Raw genomic sequence first — 17,179 nt, forward strand, 5'->3', positions numbered from 1 at the left:
TAGTCATCAAAGGAAAGTGATACCCCAAGTTTGGAGAATAGATTCTGCCTTCCAGATGTTCTTTTCAAACCATTGTCAATGATATTTCATAGCTTTCCGTAACTGTGGTTCATTACCCCGTGCACCTAATATTTGCTGGCATCTAGTGCAAGGTTTGTAGTTCTGATACTTGGATTGTTCACTTATTGTGCTAAATTTGTCAAAAGCCATAATGAACCAAAAATATTGTGGATTGTTTGATTAGTTTGTATGAATCCTTAAAATAACACCATGGGTTATTGCACATTATATTTTAGTGCTTTAAATCACATCCGTGCAAATCCTCATGGCCCATTTTTAAATGATGCATTTATTAAAAACTAATATTTTTAGTAGGCCGTGACTCAAGTTGCTACAAATCAATACATGATATTGCCTTGGAGCTTCAGGCCATGTGTCATATAAAGGACAGTAACTGGGTCAGTGTGTATGATGGGCGGGTAGGTTAAGGGCCCACCTTGCTATTTGTGTGCTGAAGCTTATTAGACTGATTTAATATTTCAGACACCTCTTCTTGCCCCCCCCATCCCAGTTTCCAAAACAATAGATTAACCCTTCTCGAGTTGTTTTTATATCAACCCCAGGTGATACAAACCACCTGACTTATAGTGAAGGGATAACTACTAGTCCTAGCCCTTTTCGGGCTACCCCAAATCAGGCGTATTCCTCAGATGTTCACCTTCAACTAAAGTTAGAGATAGCTGAATTCTATAAGACGCTTAATTGGGTCTAAAGGTCCAGGCTATCTCTCTCTAAAGGAAAGGAACGACGTAAAGATGTTACTGTCCTCCAGATAGCACTTTTAATAAGTTTAACTAGTCTGTAACCTTCCGGATATTATGAGGGTCCGGAAACCCCCCCCCGAATTCTGCAACTCCTCACAAAAGAGTATACAGAGATTGAGTTCGCGAGTTTGATACAGAAATACTAATTGAGACAATTCTAAAAATATATAAATTTATTTAAGAGCCGACATACAGTTAACAGCTGTTGAGTCAATCGCAACCTTAACAGTTCAAAATACAAATCGCTTACATTTCTTATTATCAGCGATCCTTATTCTCTAATCTTAACTTTGTACATTTTTACATTTCTTATTATTTCTTAATCCAGAATATCCACCAAAATCAAATTAGAGTACCTTTTCGATCCCCGAGACTCAAAGAATTAAAAACTTACAGAGACTGCCTCTGAAGTTGAGAAATGCTTGCCCTTTCCAGTGACTTCTGACTTTCCATCTGAAAAGCTCTATTTTTATACCTTTTTTTAGTGGTTTATCCTTTGAAGTTTTCTGCTGATGTAAGCTAATTATCTCTAGTCATTCTTTCTGTTGACTTCTTTTCTATTCTTATTGTCAGTTTAGCTGTTAGCTTGCAGACTTCTGTCTGTTGTTTAGGCGTTTCAAAACTTATCATAAAATGACCACAACAGATTTATCTCTTTGACGTCATTTTTATCGAAGGGCTTCCATTCAATTCTTAATATTGGCTTAACTGGTTATTATCAGACGTCGTGACTCCTATGTGTTCCAAGTTCAACACAAACACAATGTAATTGCTTGGTGTATCTATTGAAGTCATATTTTCAAAGTGTTCTGTAGGTATCTTTTACAACATGTAAATCAAAAACACTTCAAATAGGGTGTTTGTTTTCCTAGCCATCTTAGTTGGTTATATTACTGACTTATATTTCCTGTCTTTCATTTGATGTTACTTTTTACAAAGGCACATGGTTTTTTAATGTTCTATGTTTCTGTTCGAAGTGTCAGTTTTTAACACTTTACTTGGGCATTGCTATTGTGTTGGTTCCAAACTGCAGACTTTTCGGAAGCAAGCCGAGGCTTTCCAGACTTTTAAACCCTGTATGTCATGTATTAATAATATCAGAAATCTGTTCATAGGATGGTGTATTTCTTGGAATATGGCTTTTTCCTTTACAATATGAAGGACTTAACTGTAAATTTTACGTTGTTTTTTTCTAGGTACTTGTTCCTAAGATGGTAGCTGAACTAATGGGGGAAAAATTCAGTTGTTTGCGCCTCCCGTTAGCGCCTTAAGAGGGCGCCAATTGGGGCACAAAGCAACTAGAGGCCGGGCGCGGTGATGTTTGTGCCGCTCGCGAAATTAACTAGACATTTTGTAGCGGCGCTAAACACTACTGCCACGATCTCCTGCGCCGGCAGATTGTGACGTCAGTCGAGTGCGCAACGCCCCGTTAGCGCCCCGGACCGGATATTGAGTGGCGCCCCTTGCCTTACTGCCTGCCGTTAGCAATGACAGGTTGAGGGGAGCGTTATGCTGTCAGAAAGGGACTAGGGGAGCGCTATTTAAAGGCGACCGCTTCCTGCCTTTTTTTGTCGGTGACATTTTTGCACCATGCAGTCTGAGAGAGAGAGAGAGAGAGACTTCTGGAGAGATTCAACGCTGTGTGAAGGAGTTTTGAGTACTGAGCAGCACTTTGCAGGTTTATTTTGATTTGCCCTTCCTTGCTTCGCCAGCACTCTGAGGTAGCGCCTCACTCCTCGGCGTTTGCGCCTTAAGACAGGTGTGAAGTGCTTGATTTAGCGCTCCAATCACCTCCAGGGGTGATAAAAGCCAAGTTTGCTGTCGGAGGTGATAATTAGCGCCAAGCACTAAACTTTGCGCACGGCCGATAACGGCGCCCCAAACGGGGTGATACTGAATTTTTCCCCCAATATCTTTCACAAATGTAATTTATCATACAGATAGTTCAGACAGAAAGGAAAATAGATCCAATATGAATTAGTGCAGGGTCCACTATTCCACAAGTTTCATCTGAGCTGTCAACACTAGGATAAGGCTTGTGTTTGATCTGACCTGTAAAGCATTACCCCCTCCCCCACTGTGATTGAAGTAATGTATTTATAAAGTACCGTGCCTTCAGCCTGATTCTTAAAGTACCACCATAACCCATTATTTGAAGCAACAACACAACCGATTTTAGCTCCCTGCAATGGAAATATAATTATATACATGTATGAAATTAATAGCAATCATGCTGCTCATTACATCTCAAAGGGATAGCGAGAAGTAAGACAAGTACAGTATTTTGATGAAAGTATAACATGAGCAGCATTGGGTTTACCTATTCTGAAGGATTATGACAGGAAGCGATTGTATGACACTATCCTCAAGTTCCTATTCAGTTCATTCAACCTCATACGTAAATTTTTGTTATTTAAAGTTTTTATTATTTAAGAAACAGCATGCCGGGAAAGGAATTTTATATGCATCTAATTCTTAAGGAAGCTGAAGCCAATGTTTATTCTGTAGAAATTACATTTCAAAATAAAATGAGTTGACTTTTTAGACAGATGGCTAAGCGTACATAATGTTAAATCAATACATTTTTAATCATTTAGAAATGACATACAATTTTTTTTTTATTCCCCAAAGTCCTTAAGTTCTGTTTTTACAGCAAAAGGCCATTTGAATTGAGAGGCCAAGTTAGGCGATTTACTTTTTGTGAGGAACATTTAAGAGAAAAAAGAATTAAATAGGAGTGAGTTGGAAATAATGATAACTGAAGAATAACACAATAGTAAGTCCTTCAGGCTGCAATATATGTACGGGGCTTTACATTGTTTAATATTAAGAGGATGAAGTTCCTCTTGTTGATAATTTTAGCAAAAGAATCAGGAAATGGGAAATTCCATTTGGTAATCATGTTGACTTTTCACTAAAGTTATTCAACAGGAGGAATTTCACCCCCACATTTTCAGAGTTCAAGTGCCTTGAGGACCATTAGTCTGCAGCCAAATGTGACTGAGAGCCTGGACCAACCCCTAGGCTTCTGCCTATGTCACTTTGAGCTGACTACAAAGAGCTGGACCAGAGCAGCTCCAGTGATGACACTCGATCCAATTTTCTCTCCACCCTTGGAGAGATGCCTCTGTTCCACTGTTACACTCCTCACAGCAACGTAACTCAGAATGGGGGATTGAACTTGTATCCCACTGCTCGCTGAAACCATAACACTTCACTTTAAAAAATAATAATTTAACAACGGGCAGCCAGCACTAAAAATAATAAAAGCAACAAAAGAAATTCAAACCAACATTTCAATATGAAATAATATTGTCATCAATGATCAAAATTAACATGGTTACCATTAACAGCTTGCTTTTTTTTTCTTTCTTTAGGGAGCCGAGGTGAAAACTGATTATGTTCCCTTGCTGAATTCTCTGGCTGCATATGGCTGGCAGTTAACCTGCGTGCTTCCTACTCCTATAGTAAAGAGGGACAGGTAGGATATTTTATGCCATGTCAAGGGAAACTTCAACAACTTGAACAGGTATGCAAGGGCTGGGAAATGGGTGAGGATCCATTTTGCTTGATCCCCACTTGGCTACACGGCTTGATAATTTCTGTTTGGCACTTTTGCTTGTGTTAATTGCTCTGTCACAGAGTTTTCAAGTGCATTATTTTAATATTCAATTTGATGGTAATCTGATGGAATTGAGGCTCAGCAAAAAATCCCAACTAGGCAACATGATATCACAGTGTATGGTCCTCTCATAAATATTGGTATAATGGTCACAAACATTCAGGTCTGGTCCAGGAGGTGATTTCTTAAAGGGAACTGATGGATTTCTGGTTGTTAAATCAGAAATAGATAAAATGACTACTGCACTTATTGCTCCTTCTGCTTGGGTATTTTGGAAGTGGAAGAAGAAGCTGAAAGAAGGGATGCCAGAGAGCTGCATTTACATCAGAGGTGGGCTGCCTGCACTCACCATTATTTATGCAGCTATGTTTACAGACCCAGCTACACCGACCTGAGACTGAAGAGAACTGTCTTCGCAGGCTGATGTTTACCAAGGAAGCAGGTTGTCCCTGCTGCAATCTCACCTACAGACAACCTCCACCAAGGGGTTGTCACACAGTGGCAGTCATGGTCACCAAATCCTGAACTTTTGTGTCTCCAGCTCCTCCCACAGCAATATGCAGTGCACAGTTGTATCAAACAAGCCAGTTGGTTCACCAGGACAAACACCTTCATCACTTTCACAACAGGGCAACTGGAGGTCACTGCAATTCTTTTGCCTGGAAAGATTCCCCAAAGTCCAGGAGCTATAGCAGTCATGCTTCTACTTCCAGTGGGAGCTTCTTCAGCATTTCCACTGATCTGTGTAGGAGCAGACTTTTGGCAATAGTGAGGTCTGTGAAATAAAAACAAAAATGCTGGAAATACTCAGCAGGTCAGGCAGCATCTGTAGAGAGAAAAACAGAGTTAACGTTTCAGGTCGATGACCTTTCGTCAGAACTGGAAAAAGTTAGAGATGAAACAGATTTTAAGCAAGTTCTGAATCTGAAAACTGTGCAGTTTTTCCTTGGTTCCATCTTGATACGCTTATCAATTACTTCATAAAAGGTGATGAGTCGAAGAAGAGATGATGAGTCGAAAGAAGAGATGAATAAGGCTTTTATTAGCTAAGAAGAGACCATGCTTCTTCGTGAGTGACTGAACAAGTCTGAACGAAACCCACACAGTGGTGGGTGGAGTCAGCTGAGGCATGCCTCCATACACAGCGCCACCCAGAGGTGGCAATATACAATACAGTGGTTTACCACATTCACCCCTTGTTTAATGTGAAGTCCGGCGGGGTGAAGGGTACTACAAGTTAAGTCTATCAGGAGGCCTTGTCTGACGTCCTGATCGTCGTGGTGGCGGCGGTGGTGTTACAGCATCCGACGTCGGGTCTGGTGTCTGGGTGGTTGGCGAAGATTCCTGGGGCTTTGGCATGCCGTCTGCAAGGGTTGGGTTGGGAGGGGTGGTGGGGGATAACAGTGGTAAGGGGGATAACGGTGGTAAGGGGGATAACGGTGGTAATTCAGGGGTACCCGAGGGTGCGAGATCTCGTATGGAGACCGTGTCCTCCCGCCCGTCTGGGTATGTCACCCAGGCATACTGGGGGTTGGCGTGTAGGAGGTGCACCCGCTCGACCAGGGGGTCCGTTTTATGCGTCCTCACGTGCCTCCGCAGTAGGACGGGCCCAGGAGAAGTCAACCATGCCGGTAGCGAGGTTCCCGATGTAGACTTCCGGGGGAAAACGAACATTTTCTCATGAGGGGTCGCATTAGTGGCAGTACAAAGCAGTGACCGAATGGAGTGGAGCGCTGCAGGGAGGACCTCCTGCCAGCGGGAGGTCGGAAGGCCCTTAGATTTTAGTGCTAAGAGGACTGCCTTCCAAACCGTCGCGTTCTCCCTTTCCACCTGGCCGTTCCCCCGGGGGTTGTAACTGGTGGTCCTGCTCGTGGCGATACCTCTTGTTAGCAGGTACTGCCGAAGTTCGTCGCTCATGAACGATGAGCCCCTGTCGCTATGTATATAGCTGGGGAACCCGAACAGAGCGAAGATGTCATTCAGACACTTGATGACCGTGGTACTGGTCATGTCTGGGCAAGGGATGGCAAAGGGGAAACGGGAGTACTCATCAACTATGTTGAGGAAGTACACATTGCGGTCAGCGGAGGGGAGGGGCCCTTTAAAATCGACGCTCAGGCGTTCGAAGGGGCGGGTGGCCTTGATCAGGCTTGCTCTGTCCGGCCTATAGAAGTGCGGTTTGCACTCGGCGCAGATTTGGCAGCTCTTGGTCATGGTCCTGACCTCCTCGATGGAGTAGGGCAGGTTACGGGATTTGATAAAATGGAAAAACCTGGTGACCCCCGGGTGGCAGAGGTCATTGTGGAGGGACTGCAGCCTATCACTCTGCGCGTTGGCGCATGTACCACGTGATAGGGCATCTGGGGGCTCATTGAGTTTCCCTGGCCGATACAAGATATCATAATTGTAGGTGGAGAGTTCGATTCTCCACCTCAAGATCTTGTCGTTCTTGATTTTACCCCTCTGCTTATTATTAAACATAAAAGCTACTGAACGCTGGTCAGTGAGCAGGGTAAATCGTTTCCCGGCCAGGTAATGCCTCCAGTGACGCACCGCTTCTACAATAGCCTGGGCCTCCTTTTCGACGGAGGAGTGTCTCGTCTCGGGGCCCTGGAGGGTCCTTGAGAAAAAGGCCACGGGTCTGCCCGCCTGGTTAAGGGTCGCGGCTAGGGCGAAGTCGGAGGCATCGCTCTCCACTTGGAAGGGGATGGACTCATCCACCGCGTGCATTGCGGTCTTCGCGATATCGTTCTTGATAAGAGTGAAGGCTGCACACGCCTCTGGTGTCAGGGGGAAGGAGGTGGCTTTGATGAGGGGCCTGGCTTTGTCTGCATAGAGGGGCACCCACTGGGCGTAGTAGGAGAAAAACCCCAGGCATCTCTTCAGTGCTTTTTGGCAGTGGGGAAGGGGTAGCTCCATTAGGGGGCGCATTCTGTCGGGGTCGGGCCCGATGACTCCGTTCTCCACCACGCAGCCGAGGATGGCCAGGCGCTTGGTGTGAAACATACATTTTTCCTTATTGTACGTTAGGTTCAGCCGTTGGGCCGTACGGAGGAAATTTGCTAGATTAACGTCGTGGTCCTGCTGGTCGTGGCCGCAGATGGTGACGTTATCCAAATAGGGGAAGGTTGCCCGCAGCGCGTTCTGGTCAACCATTCGGTCCATCTCCCTTTGGAAGACCGAAACCCCGTTGGTGACGCCGAAGGGGACCCTAAGGAAGTGGTAGAGGCGGCCGTTTGCCTCGAAGGCAGTATACTGGCGGTCCTCATGGCGGATGGGCAGCTGGTGGTACGCTGACTTAAGGTCGATGGTGGAGAATACTTTGTATTGCGCAATCTGATTGACCATATCAGATATGCGAGGGAGGGGGTACGCGTCCAGCTGGGTGTACCGGTTTATGGTTTGGCTGTAGTCGATTACCATGCGGCGTTTTGCAGTGGTTTTAACGACTACAACCTGGGCTCGCCAGGGGCTAGTGCTACCTTCGATAATGCCCTCCTTCAAGAGCCGCTCCACCTCAGAGCTGATAAAAGCTCTGTCCCCGGCACTGTACCGCCTGCTTTTGGTAGCGATGGGTTTACAGTCGCGGGTGAGGTTAGCGAACAGGGGAGGGGGGGAGACTTTTAATGTGGAAAGGCTGCAGGTGGTTTGCAGCGGGCGATTTAAAAGTTGTTGGTTGCAGACTGTGAGTGGGGGGAGGGGTCCACCGTATGCTAGTGTGACACTCTTAAGGTGGCACTGAAAATCCAACCCTAGCAGGACGGCAGCGCAAAGACGGGGCAGGACTAGCAGTTTAAATTTTTTATATTCAGTGCCCCCTACTGACAGGGTCACCACACAGTAGCCGCTGATGTCCATTGACTGGGACTTGGACGCCATAGAAATGCGATGGTGCGTTGGCAGAATCGTGAGGGAGTGGCTACGTACCGTGTCGGGGTGGACGAAACTCTCTGTGCTCCCGCTGTCGATCAGGCAACTGGTGGCGCGGCCGTTTACCGCGATATCCATCATGGAGCTGGATAGATGGTGAGGGAGGGCTTGATCCAGTATGTGGCTTAGTGAGTCACTATAGTCATCCGCCGAGACGGTGGTCGGTTCCGGTGACGAAATGGCGGTTGAGTGCGTTGGATACGATGGCGGCGGATGCCATGCGGCCGGGGGTACACAAAATGGCGGATAAGATGGCTGCTCCCACGGCCCGCACGCTGCGCTGCTGGCTGGCTTCCCCTTGCAGGCGTTAGCGTAATGGCCTTTCTTCCCGCAGCCCGAGCAGGTAGCTGTCTTAGCTGGGCAGTGCGCTCTGGGATGTTTTAACTGGCCACAGAAATAGCATTTTTGGGCCTGGTTACTGGGCATCGAAGCAGTTCTTACCGGAGGCTGCTGTCTCGGTTGGGTCGCTGCAGCGGTTGGTGCCAGGGGCGGCGGTCCCGTGTCCCACGGTTTCGATTGCCATGTCTCGGCGCCGTTACGGGGGTATGCCTCGAGGTTTCGGTGGGCCTCCTCTAACGAGAGCGCAAGGGCAATGGCCGTCTTCAGGTCGGGTTCCTTGCTTTCTAGCAGTCTCTGCCGGGTGTGGTCTGACTGGAGGCCCCTGACGAAGGCATCACAGGCGAGTCCCTGCGCGTGCTCCACAGCCGTTACCGCTTTACAATCGCAGTCTCTGCAGAGTGCCAGTAGCGCCCGTGCAAATGCCCCTACCGATTCTCCCGGTTGCTGCCTGCGGGATCCCAAGAGGTGTCGGGCGTAAATTGTGTTCACTGGGCGCGTATATTGCCCTTTTAGTAGCTCGAGGGCCGCCACGTACGTATTAGAGTCCCGGATTAGCATATATACTTGATGGCTCACCTGGGCGATCAAAATTTTCAGTTTGTGATCCTCCTCTGTAACCTGTGAGATTGCGAGGAAGGATTCAAAGCAGCTCAGCCAGTGTTCAAACTTGGCTGATGCACCCACATCTTGAGGGTCGAGGTCCAGGCGTGGTGGTCTGAGGGCTCTCAGCAATGTCTGCTGTATCCGTTGCTGTTGTTGCTCCTCAGGTGTCGCCATTTAACTTTTAGCTAATAAAATTGATACGCTTATCAATTACTTCATAAAAGGTGATGAGTCGAAGAAGAGATGATGAGTCGAAAGAAGAGATGAATAAGGCTTTTATTAGCTAAGAAGAGACCATGCTTCTTCGTGAGTGACTGAACAAGTCTGAACGAAACCCACACAGTGGTGGGTGGAGTCAGCTGAGGCATGCCTCCATACACAGCGCCACCCAGAGGTGGCAATATACAATACAGTGGTTTACCACACATCTCAACTTCACTTTAATTGTACAGCAACTTACCTTTTCCTGCACCTCCACAGGAAATCTTACCGCTTCTCCAGACTGTGCCAGCTCCCAGTCCTAGGCTCTAATTATGCTTGGAGCTTAACCTGGAGGGTGGGGCTCAATGGGACGTGACTAATTTAAATTGCGACCCCCATCATTCTGGTCACTTCTCTATTACTGCGCCCAGCTTTGGTCACCAAGAAACAAGGCAAGAATTCAAACACTGGAAGCAGTGCAGAGATGAACAAAGAGACTGATCTCAAGTGCCAGAGGACTGACAGGAACATTTAGACCCTGAAATTATACCATTGGATACAACTGCAGGAATGTGTAACATAATCTTTTGAAATTTCACTCTGCTATTTCAGAAGTGGTGTTAAGCCATTTACTTTAAACAGGAGTGATAATTTCAGACTAATCAATTAAGCATGCATATTCTGGTATGCTATAATATAACTTCAGGGGCTTGGTCTTGTACTCCCACTCCTTCACCCCACCATAGGTGACCCCACACTCCCTCACCTAAGACCCTCCTAAAAAACTTTGACCGAGCTTTTAATCATCTCTCCTATTATCTTCTTCTCTGGCTCAGAGTACAAACTTTCATTACACCTCTGTGAAGCACTTTGAGATGTTATTCTATGTTAAAGGGGCGATATAAACATCAGTTGTTATTGTTATGCCTTTGAAAGGAGGCAACTTAGAGGTGTCCTTACAGAGGTATACAAGTAATAAATGTTACGTCCGTGTAATAATAAGAAAAGGACTGCAGAGAACGGTACAACAGGTGTTTACTCAACGTGGTTCAAACTGCAACTGAAACAACAGATTACTACTCAGCGTTATATACAGGTGTGGTCACTGCCGGTACTACAGTATACATGAGCTGTAGAAAGTAGTTCCCCCCTTAAAGGTACATACATTACAATTCCTCCCCTTTTAGATTAACAGTACCATAACACTCATTTAACAATTAAATATCAAACTAATTACAATTAACACTTTTAACATGCAACATTAGCTGAAAATAGTCTATTTATAAATTCAGTCTTTGGGGAGGCTTCCTGATCCTTTCTGGATAGCGCCTTTCCCGAGTGTCTTGCTCTTGGTGCGGAGGCGATTCTGGCCCCCTGTCGTCGGTTGGTTCATCAGCTTCCGATGCTACTGTTTCTGGGGTAGATGCTACCTGTACGTCGGGTTCATCACCAGGTACGTATGGGCGAGGCATGGGGTTGACTCGTTCCTGTGACTCTAGGATCTGGTCAGCATGGCGTCTCACGATGCTCTCCCCAACGTCCACTGTGTACATTAGTGGCCCCTGCCGTGTGCATATCGTTCCTGGTTGCCATTTCTCTGTTCGGTAGTCGCGGGCCAAGACTGGTTGCCCTACATTGAAGCTCCTTGTTGACTTCTCATTGATGTGCTGGAATTGCTTACTCTCAACATCTCTTCATACATTTGGTCTGAGCAAATCCAGACGAGATCTCAACCTTCGGTTAAAGAACATCATGGCCGGGGCCTGGTTGGTGACTGCATGTGTTGCATTTCTGTAGGCTAACAGGAAATTGTCCACCTTATGCTGCAGTGGAATGTCGTCATCGCACATGGCCTTTACTGCTTTTTTAAAGGTTTGTACGAACCTCTCAGCCAATCCATTTGTGGCTGGATGATATGGGGCAGATGTGTAATGCCTTACCCCATTCCTTTTCATAAATCTTCGAAACTCTTCGGACACAAACTGTGGTCCGTTATCAGAGCAAATCTGCTCTGGCAAGCCGTTCCTGGCAAAAATGGTCCGTAGGACTGCAATAGTTTTCTCCGTGGTGGTGGAGGACATTTTGATCACCTCAGGCCATTTCGAGTGCGCATCCACGGCTATTAAAAACATTGAGTCCATGAATGGACCAGCAAAATCAATATGCACCCGTTGCCATGGAGATGAGGGCCACTCCCATGGGTGTAGAGGGGCATGTGGTGGTGCATTGTGGACCTTCTGGCACCCTGAGCAGCTCTTTGTCAGGTCCTCGATTTGCTGATCGATCCCCGGCCACCACACATAAGCCCTAGCAAGGCTTTTCATTTTCACCCCTCCCAGATGACCTTCGTGAAGCTCATTGAGCACTCTCTCCCTTAACTTGGGTGGAATTACCACTCGGGATCCACACATCAAGGTCCCCTGGCATACTGACAGCTGTTCCCTTCTGGATGAGAATGCTGGCAACAGTGAGTCGCCATGTGCTGGCCATCCCTTCACCGTCAAATCATATACCCGAGACAGTGTCGGGTCATTTCGGGTCTCCTTCTCTAAAGCAGCGTTAGTTACTGGCAAGCATTCAATTATAGTCGAATGAAATATTTTGACAGGATCCACTGCTGGTGCTTCCTCCGCAGTAGGCAGTGGCAGGCGTGATAGCCCATCAGCGTTTTCATGCTGTTTCGTGCCCTTATACTCGATTTCATATTGGTGCGCCCCTAGAAAAAGGGACCATCCTTGTAGCTGTTGCGCAGTCATCACCGGAACGCCCTTCTTTGGATTAAAGATGGAGACAAGTGGTTGGTGGTCAGTCAGCAAGGTGAACTTCTGCCCGTGCAGATAGTGATTGAACTTTTTCACTCCCCACACTAGGCTGAGGGCCTCCCTGTCAATCTGGGCGTAGTTACGCTCGGCTGAAGTTAGTGACCGAGACGCAAAGGCTACTGGCCTCTCCGAGCCGTCCGGGAATTTGTGCGACAGCACCGCTCCAATGCCATAGGGTGATGCATCACACGCCAACCGAATTGGTAGTGCTGGGTTGAAATGAGCCAACACCTCTTTTGATGTGATCAATGCTTTGCTCTTCTGGAAAGCTCGTTTACGTTCGTCATTCCACTTCCATGGTACCCCCGTTTGCAGTAGGGTGTTCAGTGGGTGTAGTATGGTAGACAAATTTGGCAAGAACTTATGGTAGTAGTTCACCAGCCCGAGGAACGACCTCAGTTGTGACACATTTTCCGGTGCTGGAGCCTTGACTACTGCCTCAATCTTTTCAGGGGACTTATGTAACCCCTCTTTATCAATAACATGGCCACAATACGAGATCTGCTTCTGGAAAAACTCGCATTTGTGGCGATTAGCTCGGAGCCCATATTTCTTCAATCTAGTGAGCACCTGCTCCAGGTTGGCGAGGTGATCACTGTCATTTTCGCCCGTGACCAGGATGTCGTCCAAATAACACTGGGTCCCTGGAATCCCTTGCAGGACTTGTTCCGTTGCCCTTTGCCAAATAGCCGGAGCTGATGCTACCCCGAACACCAGCCGGTTGTATTGGTAGAGACCTTTATGAGTGTTGATCGTGAGGTACTGTTTTGAGGCTTCTTCTACCTCCATTTGCAGGTACGCCTGGGCCAGATCAATCTTAGTGAAGCGTTTCCCTCCAGATAGCGAGGCGAAAATATCTTCAATCCGCGGAAGCGGATATTATACAGTGTGAAGGACTGGGTTCACTGTCACCTTAAAGTCCCCACAGATGCAAACCTCCTTTGGTTCCCCAGGCGTATTACTCAATGACCTCTTCATTACAGGAACGATGGGTGTAGCCCACTCGCTCCAGTCCACTTTGGACAGTGCTCCTGAACGTTCCAAACCTTCCAGCTCTGCTTCGACGGCTGGGCGGATCGCATAAGGTACCGGTCTGGCCTTAAAAAACTTTGGGCGTGCATTTTCCTCTATTTTGATCATCGCTGTTATGCCTTTTAGTGTTCCGAGTCCCTGCTGGAACACTTCTTGTGCGTCAGTTAGCATTTTTGACAGTCATCCAGGTGTGACGTCATCATCCTTTTTGGCATCTACAGTCAGTGCTTGTATGGAATGCCAATCTAGCTGTATCTTCCGGATCCATTCACGTCCTAGTAGTGGTGATCCTCCATCTGGCAATACATATAGGTCCATTTTTGGTGTTTCCTTGCCGTTATATATAACGTTCACCCTTATTTTTCCTTTGGGGTAGATTTTTTGCCCCGTGTACGTCTTCAAGACAATCTTTGTATCTCTCAAGGGTATATGTGAGAATAGCCGCTTGTAGTCCCTTCAGTTTATGACTGTTAGGGCTGATCCTGTGTCCAATTCCATTTTCACTTGGACTCCTGCTATCTTGAGCGTGACCCAGATAGTTTGGTGATCCTCCGTTTTGATCACATTATGTAGTTTCAGACAACCCAGCTCCTTGCTTCCGGAGTCTGTATCACTCTTCTGTTCGTCTGAACTACTCTCCGTCACCTTATGTACCTTCTTGTACTCCTCCTGTGGAGATTTCTTGCTGCTGGTTTTCTTTCCCGACCTGCAGACTCTTGCGATGTGTCCTACTTTTCCACACTGTCTGCACACTTTGTCCTTGAACCAGCAATCATTATGGTCGTGTGTTGTTCTGCCGCAGCGATAGCACTTCACTGTTCCGTATGACATTTCATTTGTGCCATATTCTTGCGGTCTCCATTGTATCTCTGCAGCGCCCCGTGCTGCTGTTTCATGTGATACTGCAATGCTGAAAGCCTTGTCCAGCGTAAGATCCTTTTCTGATAGAAGCCGTTTCTGGGTTCCTTCACTTTGAAGCCCACACACAAACTTGTCCCTTAAAGTATCTGCTAGTCCCGTTCCAAACTGGCAGTGTTTCGATAGCTTGCGCAGTTCCGTTAAATACTCAGCATTACTTTCATCTTTATGCTAGTTCCTTTTGTGAAACTTAAATCTTTCTGCTATCAGCAGCGGTGTGGGGTTTAAGTGGTCCTGTAGGATTGACACTATGTTTTCAAAATCCTTTTCCACTGGCTTCTCTGGGGTTACTAGGTTTCGTAGTAAGCCATACGTTTTTGCACCCGTTGAATTCAACAATACCAGCGCTTTCTTGTCATCTGGCACTTCATTCGCCTTGCAGTATACTTCTATGCGTTCGACATATGTCGTCCAATCTTCGACTTCATTGTTGAACGCTGTGATACTGACACTCTTCGGCATTTTTGGGTGTGGTTAGACTGGCTTAAAATGGCGTCTCCCGCACTTTCCTTTCTTCCGCGCTGCGGCTTAAAATGGCGTCTCCCGCGCTGCTGCCAACGCCGCTCTCGGCGGTCCTCGTGGCAAATGGTGACGCCCTGTGGGTTTCATGCGCTGCTCCTGCGCTGCTGCCAACGCCACTCTCTGCGGTCCTCGTGGCAATGGCAGCGCCTCGCATTTTCCTGCGCCCCTCTCTCCCCCGTTGACGCTGCTCGGCCCTTGACCACCGGCTGCGCTCTGCTCTCTCTCGCCTCTCTCCCCCGTTGACGCCGCTCAGTCCTTAACACCAGCTGCGCCCTGTGCACTCTGCCCTCTCTCTCTCCCCCATTGACGCTGCTCAGTTCTGAACACCGGCTGCGCCCTGTGCGCTCTGCCCTCTCTCTCTCCCCCGTTGACGCTGCTCGGCCTTTTTCTGTGCCGCTCGGTCGGGCTCTAGCCCGTCACTGTCCGGGAAGGGTCTGCGCAGTACCTGTTGCCAGCCCGTTTCGCTGGACCACCGTGACTGGAAAGCCAAGCCTGGCTCTCGACAGCCTCCCCTGCGATGCTCAAATCTCCACTGGATGACTGGGCGGTTGCCCGTGGTCGACGCCCGTGCTTCTGGACTTGACCTTCTTCCACTGTTCTCCAGGAACGAATCCCTGGGAGGTGATGCAGAGTTGCAGGTAGGTTCGAACTTGCTCATCGCCACTGTTACGTCTGTGTAATAATAAGAAAAGGACTGCAGAGAACGGTACAACAGGTGTTTACTCAACGTGGTTCAAACTGCAACTGAAACAACAGATTACTACTCAGCGTTATATACAGGTGTGGTCACTGCCGGTACTACAGTATACATGTGCTGTAGAAAGTAGTTCCCCCCTTAAAGGTACATACATTACAATAAACAGTCTAGAACAGGTAAACTTGGGACACAGCTTAAAATTAAACTGTGATGTTAGGATAAAGGGGTACAGGTTACAGCTAACAAAAAGCAAATTTAGAATGAATGTCAGGAAAGAGTGAGCAGAACATGAAATGATTGTTATGCTAATGTGGCAAATCCCAGGAATCATTTAAGAAACAGTAGGACAGTGATGGAGTGACTTTAGTTTTCTTTCTGGATGAATAAGCAGAGATAGATTGAATGACCAAAAGCGTCTTGCATCTATCTTTCGATCTTGTGAACCTTGCTCCCCAGTAGCGCAGTGAGTTTATCCAGTGAGTAGCGGAGCCTTACAACTTGGGAATTTCTCATTTTAATCCCTGGTCTCTGCTGACTTTACGGATCTAAGCTGAGCCAATGATAGGGGTGTACAGTTGGCCTCAGTTCAGCTGGCTTAGGGAGAAGAAAATGAGTCAGGGTTCCCGCTTGTGATGGCTATCCAGTGAGCCCTGCTGGAACTGCACATCTGGATGTTGGATGAGGAAAGGACTGAGTTTGGCTGTGCAGCTTGCATTCAACATCCTGCCAACACTCACTGTCAAGGCTCACACATGAATAATGGCCACATGGGAGAGATATAATAGAACGATAAGCCAGCAAGGAGCATTGAGAAGGGCAGGGCAAAAAATTGTTGAAGAAATTTGACTAGGTGAAAAAAATAGTACCCTCTCCTCTTCATAAACTGCTTATTGCAAAACTGAAACTTAATTCCAGTATACTTTTCTTGAGTTGAGAAGTTTTTTTTTTCCAGATCTGTTAAGATACATTCACAACTTTTATAGACATTGGGATCTTAGTTCCAGTATAATCTGCATAGAGGGTTGACGGATAACTGGCTGTAGTGGATCGACTGCCCATTACAGAACCGCACAATTTTACTTTCCACTAACTTGTATAATGGGCAGCTATTCCACTACCGTAGAGTTTCTGCCATCACTGAAAGTGAAAATCTACCCCACATTGTTTTACTACCTGAGTTTTGTGCTGTAACATACTTACTAGGAATTTTGTTTGATGATTATTTTGCCACATTGCTCTCTGCCTCTTTTGCATTTTGCAGAAAACAATTAGTGAGATGTTTTTCAATTAATTGGTTGTTTTCTGTTGTAACACTTTCATTGAAGTATATCATAATAAAATAAATATATCGGGCTTCTGTAGAAGTTGTGGTGTTCAGGCTTGGTGGGACTTCCACCCAGCCCTCTGACACCACTAGTGTTGGGGTTCATTGCCCACATATGGTGGAATTTCTACTGCCAAGTTGGGCCCTACCAGTGCCATTGAGGAAAAGTGGCTCTGCAATGGGGACAATGTTGCAGCAATGCTAGAGGCAGCAAAATAGCTCTGTAGATGGCAGGAGCTGTGGCCCTGTAGGTCGTGGCAAAAACCAAGGCCGAAATAGGTAATTGAGTGAGAGCCAAACTGTGGGGGGAGGCGGCCTCTACTAGGCCCTCTCCCTTCATTGCTA

General features: G+C 46.9%; 1 protein-coding gene across 1 annotated transcript in view; it reads left to right on the forward strand.

Moving 5' to 3' along the window:
• Nucleotides 1–17,179, forward strand: part of LOC147117226 (raftlin-like) — a 167,058-nt gene that overhangs the window by 137,807 nt on the left and 12,072 nt on the right. Inside the window, exon 8 of the mRNA XM_085988025.1 lies at nucleotides 4,202–4,305. Coding sequence (XP_085844151.1) covers nucleotides 4,202–4,305 — 104 coding nt within the window. The remainder of the gene's footprint in view (nucleotides 1–4,201; nucleotides 4,306–17,179) is intronic.

Source organism: Somniosus microcephalus, chromosome 5, assembly GCF_052327205.1.
Source record: "Somniosus microcephalus isolate GS21.2 chromosome 5, FLI_Smic_1.0, whole genome shotgun sequence".
Taxonomy (NCBI): Eukaryota; Metazoa; Chordata; class Chondrichthyes; order Squaliformes; family Somniosidae; genus Somniosus; species Somniosus microcephalus.